Source organism: Colossoma macropomum, unplaced genomic scaffold (genome assembly GCF_904425465.1).
Source record: "Colossoma macropomum unplaced genomic scaffold, Colossoma_macropomum, whole genome shotgun sequence".
NCBI lineage: Eukaryota > Metazoa > Chordata > Actinopteri > Characiformes > Serrasalmidae > Colossoma > Colossoma macropomum.
In genome coordinates this window covers 26,604,992-26,620,131 of record NW_023494786.1, presented here as the reverse complement: position 1 = coordinate 26,620,131, position 15,140 = coordinate 26,604,992, and the positions used below count along the sequence as shown (strand labels likewise).

The 15,140-nt window shown below is 39.5% G+C and overlaps 1 protein-coding gene across 1 annotated transcript in view; it reads right to left on the bottom strand.

Annotated features, from left to right (window-relative positions):
- c4 (complement component 4) overlaps positions 1-15,140 on the bottom strand; it is a 40,579-nt gene that overhangs the window by 12,649 nt on the left and 12,790 nt on the right. Inside the window, exons 15-26 of the mRNA XM_036565027.1 lie at positions 14,607-14,736; positions 14,439-14,498; positions 14,096-14,299; positions 11,138-11,255; positions 10,855-10,925; positions 8,514-8,653; positions 7,736-7,939; positions 5,118-5,169; positions 4,946-5,029; positions 2,764-2,967; positions 2,592-2,667; positions 39-195 (exon numbers count right to left, since the gene is read on the bottom strand). Coding sequence (XP_036420920.1) covers positions 39-195; positions 2,592-2,667; positions 2,764-2,967; positions 4,946-5,029; positions 5,118-5,169; positions 7,736-7,939; positions 8,514-8,653; positions 10,855-10,925; positions 11,138-11,255; positions 14,096-14,299; positions 14,439-14,498; positions 14,607-14,736 — 1,500 coding nt within the window. The remainder of the gene's footprint in view (positions 1-38; positions 196-2,591; positions 2,668-2,763; positions 2,968-4,945; positions 5,030-5,117; positions 5,170-7,735; positions 7,940-8,513; positions 8,654-10,854; positions 10,926-11,137; positions 11,256-14,095; positions 14,300-14,438; positions 14,499-14,606; positions 14,737-15,140) is intronic.

The window sequence follows — 15,140 nt, the reverse complement described above, 5'->3', positions numbered from 1 at the left end:
AAAACATAATCGTGCATTGGTTTATGGTGATCTCCCACCTTCATTCTTTTGTCATAGAGTGGATTTGGGTCATCCCATGCTCCACTGGCTTTCTGCTTGGACATCAGATAGGCCATGGCTTCCTGAACATACAGTTCTCTCACTTCGATTATTTCCCTTGACTGTGTCAGCTCCTTTGCAATAAAGGCAGTTAACCTGGTGGGAGCAATCAATGGTCATCCAGGAATTAGACCTTTGGATGTCAAAAATTATACAGTACCCTGCCAAATGAATTGCACCTTTAAAAAAATATTCCCCAAAAAATGTGGAAAATTGCTCAAAACAAACTTGCAGTGAGATCAGTGGTGGCAGTAAATTACTCAGAATTATTAAGACTAAGAAAGGTGTTACTGAGGAACCTGCAATGCCTGACAATGCTATTCTGATCCTCTGGAGAGTGGTGCTGTTTCTAATTCATTCCTAAAGCTGGAAAAGTTTTGGATTAAACTCTGTGGAAGACCAAACTCACAGTTCAAAACTATTAACAGGCAGACTTACACTGGCTTTAAGGTAACTGTTTCATTAAAGTTTTCTGAAAGACTTTATGTAAAAGATGACTAGCTCCACTGTGAGCTTTGGCATTAGTCCATCCAAAGGGGTAGCTTCTGTTGCTAAAACCTCCTGCAACAGAGGGAGTGACTAAATGATTTGATTAATGTAGATTTGGCTTCCAGAATCCATTTTTTGCTTTAAATTGGCCATCATTCACCTTTTGTCAGTTTTCAAGCATGTATCTCTGCTCTTAACATCTTCTAAAGCCAGTTTATTTTTGAATACAAAATGTTTCAAACATGTGTGCTTCTTTTCCTTTGTGCTATTGAACTTTACTCTGTTAGCACAAGTGTTACAGATTCTACCAGGGACTCTGACCTGAAAAGTTGGCAGAACTAAGCGAGGTACAACTTTCTCCGAATTTTTTCATCAGCCTGATCTTTCGTTTACTTTAGAAGAGTTTCCCAGACAGAAAATTGAAATACATTCTATGCAAAATTCATTAAACATGACATAAAGCATTAATAGCTTTGTGCAGAAAGAACTGTTGCAGGTGGCAAAAAGAGGGCCAAACTGCTACTTGTTGACCAAGTTTTGTCTGGTGGAGAGAACCATATCATGTATTGCATGTTGTGGGTTCATCATCTCTCTCAAAAGAGAAAAGGCAGCTTTATCTCTTCATTCTTTCAGCGACTGAACTGGTAGAAGTGAGCATGTTTCTTTTCTTGAGATTTTTTTAAGGGACCTGTTTTGCACCCATTCAAGCTGTTCTTGTTGAGCTTTGGAACACCCAACCCTATAGAATATGACCATGCTCTGAGGCTAATCTAATGAGAGCAAAGTAAACCAAGAGATCTTTCACTGACATATGGGTTCTTGCCAATACGTGTAATAGATAAAGTGGCTTAGCTGCCTTTCTGACCTTGGCCTGAACCTGGAATAAATGAGAAAAGTGTGTAGTCAACAAACCATCCCAAATAATAGGCATTTGAAACTACATGCACCTCCTTACCAGCAAGGTAACCGCAAGCTGCCTCCTACCTTGAAGGTAGCTCGGGCCATGCTATATCACAGGGTTTCTCAACGAGCTCGCAAAACTGAAGCATCAGAGTAGCGTGATTAACTTGATCAAAAGCTTTATTCATGTCCAGCAACAGACTTTTGACCACTTTACCACCTCTCTCATCCAATGTAATAAGCCAAGAATGATTGGCTTTCACCAAGGCCACTGTGTTTGAAGATTTCTTTTGATAGGTATATTGATCCATAACCACCAAAATAACAAGACGGCATGTATTTTAAGCATACATTTTCCAAGTAATTTGCCAGCTATACTTGTTAAGACAATTCAACTGTGGTGTTCAGGCTGATCTGCTCCTTGTTCTTTGGGAATTCAAACAACATTAGGACTTTCCCACACAGTCCTTCAGAAAAAGACTGATTAAACAGATGAGTAATGATCTGAGCCAAATCCTCTGCACATTCCATCAAGAGCCATGAGGGAATGTCATCAGGCCCTGGAGTCTCCTTTGTCTTTGTTTCCCTGAGAATTGTTATCACCTCCCCTATAGAACAGAGATCATTCTGCCATGTTGACTTTGGGAGTTGAAAAATAGTTACTGAAGAGCTTTCAACCCAGACTACAGCCAAAAAAAAGAAAAGAAAAAAAATGACCATCTTGGCTTTTTCTCCTTAAGGAAAACCTTCAGAGTAATGAAAATATTGTCTTCAAACAATTTAGTGAACACAAATACTGTGTGCACCATACTTTTCCCAAGAAAACAACACTGAGTCATCTGTTATAATACTGGATGAAGGAGTATGACAAATGAAAGTGATCTGATCTGTGAGTTCATTGTCCTTTCCTTCAGCTCACTGGACTTGGACAGCTATGGCTACTGCAGACACTTAATTCTGTTGTTAGTGAGTCGATGTTTGTGTATTTAGAGGTATGCTTTGGTTTAGACTTATCAAGGCTGCCATTATTTCTGGAAGTCACTGCAATGACATTCTTACTCTCAATGCATATTCCACTAATTAAATTAAGGAAAATGAATCACCAGTTGCTGCTGGGTGTTTTCAGGAAGGCCCCATAGGATCCATCTTCTTTCTTGTAGGTGAGAACCCGGTTATATCCTGTTATATAAAGGAACCTTAATTTCTGAGAGACACCTCAGTGCTAACAGATTATTTAACACATTTATTTAAACACATGCTCTGTTTCTGACCCACCAGTTTGGATCATGGCTTGAGCCTCTTCCCTGCGTTCAGCTTTCAGGAACAGCCACTGGTGGGTGGCATCCAGGTACTTCATGGCATGAATAGCAGGAGACATCTTCACCATTGTCTGTTCTGCACAGCCTGTGGGCAGCTGGATGAGGCTGTCCACTCCCTCCAAGTTCAGGCAGTTATCTACTGATTCCCCCATCACTCCACCTGGAACATTTTATGTCCATTTATTAAGTAATATTTTACCATCTTGGCTGTGAATATGTCTCAGTATGTGCTAATGTACTAGTGTAGACTAAAAAATGTAAACAAAAACGCAGACTTACTTTGCTCTGCTTTAACCCTTTAATGTTCTGCTCAACCATTTGGTAGAGCACATTTTGAGTCACTATATGTGCCACAAAGTGCCATCTCAACCGTTTGGTAGACATGAATATTTTTAAAATTGTGGGGTCAAAAAAACGAAAAAAAAAGCACCAATTGTTTTTATTATTGCACCAAACAAATAAAAAATACAAAATATGAAAGCCCATTGCTTTTTTCTTGGTGAGGACATTAAAGGGTTAAGCTTCAACTTAGCTATAGCCACGTTTCTCGCATCTCCTGCAGGAATCTTTTCCACAAAAGTATAATAGTTTCTTGTAAAATATATCTTAACATGCAACTTTTTACGAGGCTATAGTCCCGTTCCACCTTAAATGATGCCTGAGGCATCAGAAAGTAACCACTGCACCATTTAAGGTGGAAGCCGGCGAATGACAAGCTGACTTCAGCTTCGCAACTTTTTAGTCTTTGATAGTTTCTTGCTGCAGATTAAATGTATCAGCTGGGGTGCTAATAAATGGAAATACGTCAATTCATCTCCAAATTGTAGATGTTCATCTTAAATCTCTCTCTTTGCTTTTTCATTAGCTACTAGCTAGGCGAAATTGTTGTCTGTGTTGCTATGGTGACCAGCAGTCTGTGCGTCAACCTACAAGGTTAAAGCATGAATTAGCAGTTATACATTAACTCCAGTGTTTAATCCGTCCATTTATTGTTAAAACTGTGTTAGAACAACCAGCAGAGCTTTATTTTACTGCAAAGGAGGATTATTTTATTTTTACATAAAAATCTATTAGCTGTGGAGCCACAACAGGGCAGTAAAGAGCCGGAAGCAGCTCTGGATCCACATGTTGCCGACCCCTGGTCTAGAAGCAATGTTGATTGGTTAAGCAAGGATAACATGACACAAAAACACAAAAATCTGAAAAAACGTAACCATAGAACAATGACCAGATGCAGGCATTATGATTATTTTCTACAGTCTTTAGGTTTCACAATCATATATTCCCATATTTGGCAACACAAAATGACCTTGTCGCGAGTTCTTTACTGTAGCAGGTGAAGTTAGTCAGCAATCACCAGTACGTGCAGCAGAATGTAATCTTGAATAGTATGTTGACTTGTAAATAGATATTTTTAATGATCACTGTGTAAAGAGTGGTGTCAGCAAGTTAAGTACGTAATGCTAATGTTATTAGCATTTGTGCTAGCAGCCACAGAGGAAGTGTTTTTGCTCATGGTTTCACAAGAAAAAAAGGAAAATTGGAAGCTTTGCTTGACATGTTTCATGTTTCATGTTGTACATGTTGTTTTTTTTTTTTGTTGTTATCTAAAAAGTTAAGCTACCCAGCAAGCAAGATGGCTAATTATCCAGTTCAGACGCTTGACAGTAACATAAAATGGCCAACATTTAAATTGTTAACCATGATTATTTATATGACTGTTCATATTCAGCCAAATGACTGTGAATGTGATTGGTCCATGCATGAGCCAGTTTTCAATGCCATCAATGACTGTCTCAGATCTAGAACCCCAAGTCCCATTGGTTCCTGTTTGGATTTGATTCAGATCTTTTTTTAAAAGTGCAGTGTAAAAACACTCTAGTTGTACACCAGTTAGGTGATTTTAATAAAATAGGTAAGGTTCATTCAGTTTATATCTCAAATGAACAGACGAAACATCGCTGCACATACTGATATATATATATTTAAATATTTAATTGTGGCTTCTGAAGTTGCTTTCTACCCCAATCCTCCTTCGCAGTATATACATTATGCATGTATCCAGCCAAAACAGATTTGATCTCTCTTTATCCATGCATCTAACACAATATATGTATTTTTCTAACAGAGCTACTCACCTTTAAAGCTTATTAAGGTGGTGGAATCCTGTCCCGGTACCTCATCTTCAGGGGCTGGAATGTCAAATTCCAGTTTCTTGTCACCTGTAGAGAATCAGCAGTTTACTAACATTATTAACCTCCAGATACCTTTGAACACTGTGGTTTCTTAGTTAGCTACAGTATGTCTTACTCCTTGAATCAATGTTGCGCTCTGTTTGGATAGAAACCAGTTCGCCTTCGCCCTACATGTAGGAATCAAAAACACAGATAAGCCACAGTTTTGTCAGTTAGATGTTAAAATATGCTTTTGAATTATTTAGGTGTTCAATCATCCATATTAAGTTGGAATTAAAGCAATAGTTTGTTGAAAAATCATATTCACTGCATTTCATCAAATGTAGTGGATTAACTAAGATGTTTCCTGAAGTTTGATTCTTTAGCTTTGCACTGGAGCCGAGAGGCTAATGTAGCTAACAACCAATGGAAGCTTATATTCCATCAATTAGCATCATGCAAACGTGCTGACTAAGTCATTGCACACTTGCATCAAACTTTGGGGGTGAGCAATATGGAAAAAATTGTACATCATGATACTTAAAGACGTAAAGATGTTTGGGGTCCCATTTTGGCTGGCTACACCAGTGTTGGCTAATGGCTAGCTTACTCCCCTTAGCAGCTCTGGTGCTAGCTTGTGTCTTTGGTTTGAGAATTGAGTTACAATTCACTCTTACCACCAAACTCTTGTTTTCACATTTACAAATGTGCTACAGCATATTGTAATGTTTTTCAAGGGTATCCCAGGCATAGTTACAGTTGGCAGGCCATGACAGACCAACTGAGTGAGCTAATTTGCTACAGCACCATCCTGAGGCAGACCAGTGCTGCATGAGAATGTTAAAGATAGAAGTTTGCCAGTTGTGAGGTAGGATAAATAATGAGCTTTGCCTGAATTTGTATTTGAGTGTCTGTTTTCCCTGATGAACAGCATAACCTTCATGATAAGTTTGTTTACAGGGATTTGATTTTGAGACATTCAGGGGATCCAAGAGATTAATTAGGAGATGGTGGACCCCCCAGGACCCCCAGTATTTCGCACCTTGCTTAAAGACATTTTCACAATGCATGTATCATGATACACAGACAAAATAGTGTCATTTATAAACTGATATCAAAAACTACAAATACAATGTTTATTGTTCAACATTTCTCATACTATACTACACTAAACAGCACTGATTAGGCGCTCTTTGCAATGAAACGTGTTTTTAAAGCCCCGTCTACTCATTTCTTTCACTTTCTCTAGTTTTTTGAGGTGTTTTACTATGAGAAAGAATGATGTTGGTCTTTTCCATTGAGAGATTTTTAAAATTACTCTGTTCAGCTGTTTTCTTCAGTTCAGTTTGATTTGGGCAAGACTAAATTTGGTGTAGGTGATGTCAGATCTGTCAAAGTACCAATCAGAGTTGGCAATATATGCGTCTGCTACTTGCCTTCCACTTCCTCATGTAAAGTGACTGATCTCCCCCTGCTCCGAGTCTCAGACAAAACTCCAGGTAAGTAGGTTATTTAAGCTTTTCTCAATTTAACAGTGCTTGTTATAAAGGTTAATTACACCGTTGTTTGTAGTGTAGCTAGATGCTGCTTCCTACTTGGAGTAGCCACCTGTTGAAGGATACTACTATAAGCAATTAACTTCATTTAAAAGAACATGGTAGCTAGTGGCCCATTTCAACTCATACTTTATCTTAGTGTTAGTTTAGCCCAAGCCAGCTCCCCAAGGCTCACAGTGTTTCCCAGCAGTCAAACTATATAGGCTTGGTGCACAATAAGACACATGAGAAATTTCTCCCCAGTGTCTGCGATTATGATCATACTGACTCATAACGGGAGTTTGTGTGACCTCAGTTTCGGAAGCACAGCCCAGCAGTTAGCTAGCTAGGTTTAAGTTAAAATCAGCAGTGTAGGGCTGAACCACACCAATCCTGCCTGCTGTGCCTCTCTAGCATCGTTGGTGGTATTGCCCACCACTGTCACTGAAGCCGAGGTGTTTACATTGCCAGAGAGACGCAACTGTCAATCATTATTTGATCTGACATGCCCACCCAGTTATGAGCAGACAGCAGCTCGGACTTCTTGGAGCATTTATCTACACTGTTAAAAAAAAAGGTTCTGGGCAGGTACATTTTTCATTCATCAAGGTACAAACAATGTAAATGTTCCTTCAAAGGTACAACAGTGGTTTTAAGGTCCAATTATGAACCTTATGTAAGTTTTTCCAGGTGAAAAGTTCGTATTTGTACCTTTCATAATCTAATGTTTTAAAACAGAACAATAAAATAAAAAGCCTGGAGACAAGACGGGGTGTGTGGAGTCAGTACAACAGTTAAGCATATTGTGTATCATGTTATCACAGGAACGATAAAATATCACCATATTGCTCACCCCTACCTCAAACCGGGGTTTGTTGATAAGTAATCTCATATAGACTAGCTAATGTGGTTTCTGACACTGTATGACACACTGTTATCTAAAAAAATGAACATACATCACTTAGCTAGAACCAGTAGAGTCATTTTGAAGTCTGAATTTTGTCAGAACATTTGTCCATTTTTTGTCACAGAAACCACAAGCAAGAAGTAAACTTTGGACACCAACACTGTCTTAGCTGATGGGCTACATTTGGAGAAAGTTTGATTTTTGCTGAACTATTGCTTTAACCGTCTCGGATTCAATGCCATCATTAATTTTGGAGTCCTATCTCTCTGAATAATAATCTCAGTCAGTTAAAGTTCTCATCCACTACAGTACCAGCACTCTGAGCTCTTTCTGTATCCGGTCTTGGGCGCTGGGGGAGGCGTAAGCCATCACATTGATGGCGATTTTCCCAATAATTAAAGGCACTACGGTGAAATAAACAGCCACTGCAGACTGTCCCGGCACTGTGACCTCCTGCACCACGTCCCCTTCGCCTGCACTGCACAGACCCTCAGCCTTTTGCATCTTCACCTTCACCTGGAGGAGAGAGGTGCCAGCATGTTGGTTATTCATGACAGATGAGCACTGACACGTTTAGTGGCCACAAAAATGACTTCAGCTACACTTTGGAAACATATCTGAGACTAAGACTCCAGTGGCGCTTGTTGGAGAAGACGTCACTTGGGGAGAGTTAAACAGCAGATTAGATCATATCAGGTGCTGATAAAAGCAATACATTGAATGTACTTAGTTTAAATGTGCAAGGGGGCACAGAGCAAACTCTGGTGGGGTAAAATATAACAGGTATTTTATCTATTTAAAGGTTAAAAAGCAATATTCTTGTACATATAACCCCATGTAGAGCGTGAGAAATGGCATGTCCTCTGATGCCTTTTTTGTGAATGAATTGTTGCTCAAAAAAGTTTCGATTTTCATTTGAAGTACAGAAAAAATATGAATCTTTCTCAAACTATTAAAAATGATTTAGTTAAAAGCAACATGTGTCAGGCTGTGGCTCTCACTGCCCTACATGATTTCTACATGAATAAAATATATTACATCCACACAGTTATTAACAGTTTTTGGTCATAGTTGTCATTATGAGCATTACCTCTAAACTCTCTTGCTTGTAGTTGTACACAACAGCTTTCACCTCTAGCTGCTCATTCCGCTTCACTGAGTAGGGCAGTTTAACAGACACAAAAAAGTCTTGGAAGACTCTCAATGGCTTTGGATCTGCTATGCAAAATCCTGGAAGCATGTAACGAACAAATAAGAGTTGGAATATACGAAGTTCATTTCCAAATAAATAAATAAAAAAAATAATAATAGTAATAATAATAAAATCAAAGGCAGAGATGTGTGAATCCTCAAATCCACTTGAACATATATTTAAACAAAAATACGGTATTTGAAGTTTTACTTTATCAACATCATTGTTTTTGTAAATACACACTCATTCCAAATTGATTCCTGTATCATGTTTTAAAAAGGTTGTGATAGCTATTGAAAAAATGAGGAAGCTGTGTAATGTTCAAAAACACCTTAAACAAATGATGCAGCCCTGAAGGGAGCAAGAATGGTTTGAGGCTCACTACTTTGCCAAAAAGTGCAGCAGTGAATAATCCAACAGTTTAAAAACAACATTCCTCAACAAGCGCTTGCAAAGGTTTTATGTATTTCACCATCTACAGTGGACAATATCATCAAATGATTCAGGGAATCCAGAGAATTTACTGCATGTAAAGACAAAATCCACAACTGTGCCTGTGACCTTCACTCTCTCGGTCAGCACTGCATTAAAAATCGGCATGCTAGTATGATAGATACTGCCACAAACTGTTGTCAGTAAAGAACATCCATCGCATTCATTGCATCCTCAAATGCAAATTAAGACTGTGTCAACAATGGAAGCCATATATCAATAACATCCAGAAATCTGACTGGACTGACTTCTCTGGGCTACAGCTCATCTGAAATGGACTCTTGCACAGTGGAAACGTGACGAGTCAACCTTTCAGATTTTCAGATTTCCTTTGTTTATGGATGTAATGAATGTTGTTCTAGCCAAAGAAAATCTATTATCCAGATTGTTACCAGTGTGAGGTTAAAAAAGCCAGGGTCTGCCATGGTATGGGACAAGGGTATCTAGCATATCTGTGAGGGCACCATTTATGCTGAAAGATATTTACACATTGTGGAGCAACATTATCTGTCCTCTAGATGTCTTTTTTAGGGGTGGACATGCTTTTCAACACAACAACGTCCAAGCCACATTCTGTATTTATTACAATATCATGCAGCGCTGACTCTGCCTATTAAGTGACATTAGCAGGTGCTTAGGACCCTGCGGCCACCATGGGGCCCCTTTAGGATTATTACTGTATTACTTTGCTGACCTGCAGGTGGTGGAGCATGTGTCCTTTTGCCCCTTAATGACCAATAAATTAGTGCAAGAACAGCGCTAAAATGATGTGCATCGAATTTTAACAAATCGTTGCTGTACAAAAAAACACATTTCCAAAATGGCAACTTTTATAGGAGAAAGCAAAAACGTTCTTTGCTTTTAATGTAAGTTAATGTAAAAATACTTTATTCAATGCAAATGTGGAGCATTTCTTTTTGATCCATTCATCATGATATTTTCACACAATGTAAATATGTTCAAATGTTATAGAACAATGAAAATCTGAGCCAGCAACAAAATGCATGAATGTAAAACTCTAGATGCAGTGATAAAGGGCCTGTACCAGCTAGCCTGTCAGACTGAAGGATGTTGTTTTGTATTCATTTCCAAAGAAAAAAACTGAAATAAAATACCTATTTGGATTAACCTGCGCAGTTAACATCAGCCAAAGTTGTGCATCAATGACAGTTTCTGCTCACAGGTGAGTCATTTCATTTGCTTGTTGATGACATGAGGTAGTTTGATTAAGTAATAATTCATACGTGTAAAAATACTGATGCATAAAGTCTGCTGTTTTTTTATTTGAAATGGTTATTAACGTCCATTGATGGCTTTCCAAACAAGGATCCAAACACCAACAATACGAAAACTAGCCAAATATAGATTTACGAAGGCCCAGTACAGTTGCACATCTGAAGACTGGCAAATAGTTTCACTTTCAAAACTGTCGGTTGATATGTTCTTTCCAAGTGATTATAAATTGTTGTTTAGAGGAAAAGTAATGAAACATAATGGTAAACATGCTTATGCTTTAACTTTTTTTGGAATGTGTTGCTTTAAATTTGAAATAAGTGTGTATTTACAATAAAGTTCATAAGGTAAAACATTGAATATCTTGTTTTTGTACTGTTTTCAATTTAACTAAGGTCAAACAGAATTTACTAATCACTGCTTTCTGTTTTTATTAGCAACGTTTCTGGAAAAAATGGTTTTGTAGAAAAAATGGTTATATCACTGAGAATGGTTGCTGAGCTCAGGTTGGTACCTTTTGTCGGAGAAATACCCACAGCTTGGACCTCCCATGTGGTTATGGAGTCTGGAGCAACTGCGGAATGTCTGGAAAAATGATCCTAAAGGTGAACTTGACAGGGTTTACTGTGTTTTTCAGACCATTATAAAAGCTCAACAGAATATTTGCTTTCTAATGTATCCACATATTTAAGATCTTTAATAAAAAATATCATCTCGACTGCTTGCTAGAGCTTTTCAGTCAGCAAATACTGGATCGTCAAAGTTATCATTTCCAAGTGGTCTAAACTGCAAAGTACCTGATGTTCCCAGAAGCGTCTGGCGTTAAGAGCACCCACATCCACGACTGAGGAAAGTAACTGCGGAGGTGGATAGCAGCCTCATCGATCAAACCATCCTCCTCAATACTGCTGAATGCTGCACAAAGCGGGGAAGAGAAAAGAAGCCTGAATGTCTGTCAAGATGATCTGTTCCTCTTTATCTCCATTTCAATAAATACAATAGCGTTCAGACTGACGAACAGAGACTGCCTTTGGAAAAACACGGGGAAACTGTGCTATTGATGTCAATCAGGGGGGACGAGTATGCGTGGCTTACAGAACTTTTATTGGGCACAAGCTTAGTCACAATACCTACTTCATTTTTTTATGCTCACAACTTCTACCTTTACAACTACACAACTACTTTTTTCAAGTCTGGACACCATTATAACAACATATCTAACATGTATTTTGACCATTCATACATCTATTTATATACACAAAATGGCCAAAAATGTGTGGACACCTGACCATCAGACCTATATGAGTTTGTTGGAAATCTCTTTCCAAAACCATTGGCCAAAACAATTTGGTGATAACATTCTTCTGGGAAGGGTTTCCACAAGATTCTGGAGTGTTTTGAGGGAATTTGGGCCAATTCAGTCAAAAGAACATTTGTGAGTTAAGGATGATTTTGGATGAGAAGGCCTGGCTCGCAATCAACCTTCCAATGCATCCCCAAAGTGTTTAGTGGGGTTGATGTCAGAGCTCCGTGCAGGCACTGAAGTTCCTCCACACCAAACTTAACAAACCACGTCTTTATGTAAGTCACTTTGTGCACAGGGACACAGTCATGCCAGAACAGGAAAGGGCCTTCTTCACATTGTTGCCACAAAGGTGGAGGCATATAATTGTCTAAAATGTCTTTGTATGCTGTAGCATTAATGTTACTCTTCACTCAGACTAAAAGGTCCAAACCCTGAAAAACAGCCCAAGATGTCGTTATCCTTCCTCCACCAAACTTTACTGTTGGTACCATGCATTCCAGTAGGTAGTGTTCTCCTGGCATCTGCCAAACTCACATTTGTCCTTCAGACTGCCAGACAGTGAAGCATGATTAATCACTCCAGAGAACAGATTTCCACTGCTCCAGAGTCCAGTGGTGGCATGTTTTACACCACTCCAGCCAACATTTGGCTTTGCGATATGACATCTTAGGCGTGTGTGCAGCTGCTCAGCTATAGAATCACACAGTTCTTGTGGAGATATTGGTTTTACATGCAGTTTGGAACTCTGTAGAAAGTGATTCAACAGAGAATAGGTGATTTGTAGGCTCTAAGTGATTCAGCACTCTGCAGCCCCATTCTGTGAGATTGTTTGTCTATTGCTTTGTGGCTGAACAGGTGTTGCTTCTAGATGCTTTTGTTGCACAAAAATAACACTTATAGTTGACCAGGACAGATCAAGCAGGGTATAAATTTCACAAAGTGAACTGTGGCGTAGGTGGCATCCTATGACAGTGCCAGTCACTCACTGATCTCTTCAGTATGTCCCATTCTACTGCCAGTGTTTGTTTGGGGAGATTGCATGGCTATATGCTTAATTTTGTTCACCAGTTAGCAATGCGTGTCCCTTAAACACCTGAATAAATAGGAGGGGCGTCCACATACCTCTGGCCAGTGTAGGTCCTATGACCGTTGAAATTGGACAATGAGTGTAGATACAAGATAGGTGTATCTAATAAGATGCAGCATCAACTACCTCTCACCTCTCTTTTTTAAATTGTACCTCCATTTCTCCACTTCATGTTTTGTTGTCCATCTTTATCTAATCAAATCTCCTTTGCTGATAACATTTTAAAGAGTACCTACAACCTAAGACCTTTGTTTTTCATTAACAGCTGAAATACACTGCTCTGTAATAAGAAAATATATCAGCCTTGCTTGCAAACTTTCCAAACTGTAAAAATATCATTTTTATTGTGGTCAGTTCCACCTCTGTGGCGCCCCTCTGGTTCAACTATGCTATAGGTGCGGATGTCACAGTATGTAAATCAGTCAAACAACATTACTGCCCCCTGATGATGCCCTACTCGTGCCACACTCATAAAAGCATAGGAGCCCAGAGCGAGGAGATGAACATGCTCACGTACTGAGCTAACTCCCCCCAGCACCACCTCACAAGGCTGCAATAATGCAGCTGTCTGTACCAACTGTAAATAACCCAGTGAATCTAAGCTTAGTTTGTAATAAAGATGTTGGACCAATTAAGTGAGGATTCTTGTGAGTCTCCATTAAGCTGCCAGTGTTGCATCCAATTCCAAGTTTCCCTTCACAACTCAGACCCTCGGGCACGTGACTCACTGAACAGAAATCAACGGCAAGCAACACTGGAGCTGTGGAAAGCGAAACAGTTCAGGAAAGGTTAATGTTAAACGGCCATTGTTTTCGACTGTGTCAACCTTTCATCCGTACAGCCTTTGTTGAAGCTTTTTCCTGCTTTTCAGGCACTACGTTAACTCTTCGGCAGATTGAGTCAGTGGCTCATACAGTTAAGGCTCAAGATGGTCAGAAACACCTTCTCTCTATTCGAAGATGGGGATGGTAGTAGTGAAAAATCGTCAGCCTCGTAAGTTGCAAAAGTGCTGTTTCATTCTATCACTGTCCATATTTTCTGGTAGCTAATCTTAACTATAAAAACACAGCTGCTCAGCCCAGCCCACCCGGTTTCCCTCGCAGCCCCACCTCCAAACCCAAACATCACTGCAGCGCCCCTCCCAGCATGCCCCTCCCATTTTTGAGCATTTTACAAAGTTGAGTTAGCTGAAATGAGTGGGTGTAGTTACTCTTTAAGGGAAATTTTGGTAAACTAATTTGGAAAAATAGGAATTCTTTCTTCCTTTTTTAATGTTTGAAATTGGGCAGCCAACCTGCGGAAAATCAGGACTTACCACTGTTAAGCCTTAACTACAGTGCATTGTAATGCAAAGAGCTTCACCTCGTCCCAGGCTGAGTCTCCTTCTTTTAATTGTCTCCTTCTTTCTCAATGCTGTAGCCATCTCGCAGCACTTTTTGAAAGCTTGGCGGCAGCTCTCTGATTGGTGGGTTGTGTGTCTCATCCTTTGCTGACATGATTTTAGCATCAGGCCTATCTTCCTTCCATCATCACAGCATTTTCTTTCTGGATGCTTGAAGCTGTTGACTACACATACCACAACGTCATATGCATCTTTTCATATTAGTAAGAAAAGCTAAGCATTTGTTGTATTATTTCAGGTTGAGTTTACAAATGTCATGGCTTGTAAACACAGAGCAGAGCCAGAGGCACTTTGAAATCTTACTGAGTTTGTTGAATTCCACATCCCTCTTGTGCCGATGATGTTCATTGTAACATTTATGCGCTAATCAGGAGACAGCAGAAAATGACTTTATTACACTGATTGAATTGCTGTTGCGTTTAAGAGTTAGATAAAGTTCATGTGCTCCAATCTGCTGATGTAAAATGTTACTTTTTAAGATTGGTGTTTTAGCTGCACAGTTGCAGATGAATGTGAGTCCAGTCCTTTCCAGAACAGATGAGGAGTCTTCTCCACCGCCTACAGAGCAGGCCAGATCGTAGGAGTTCATGTACTCGAACATCTGCGGGAAGGTCAGAATGTCACTGGCGTTTCATTAGAAACCCCTGTCTTGTAGCTGTGTACAGTGTACAGTTATAGACCGCAGCCCATCTGTTGTGTTAGGCACCCTCTAGTCCTTCATCAAAGGTTTTGATGGGGTGGGGGGCCACTCTCAATCTAGGAGTGAAACCACTGTGCCTGCACTTGCACCAACACCATTAACAGTGTCACTGCTATGAATGGACCACGACCCAAATAATATCTGGGCAACGGCGATCCTGTGGTCAGAAACTAATGATGAATGGTGTAAAGTGGAGCTGATAAATTGTGTCTGAAAAACAAATGGGCTACAGTCTGTATTCGTATACCTAAAGTACTGTGCAAAAGTCAGAGACCATCCTTTCATTTATTAAATTCCTAATCAAA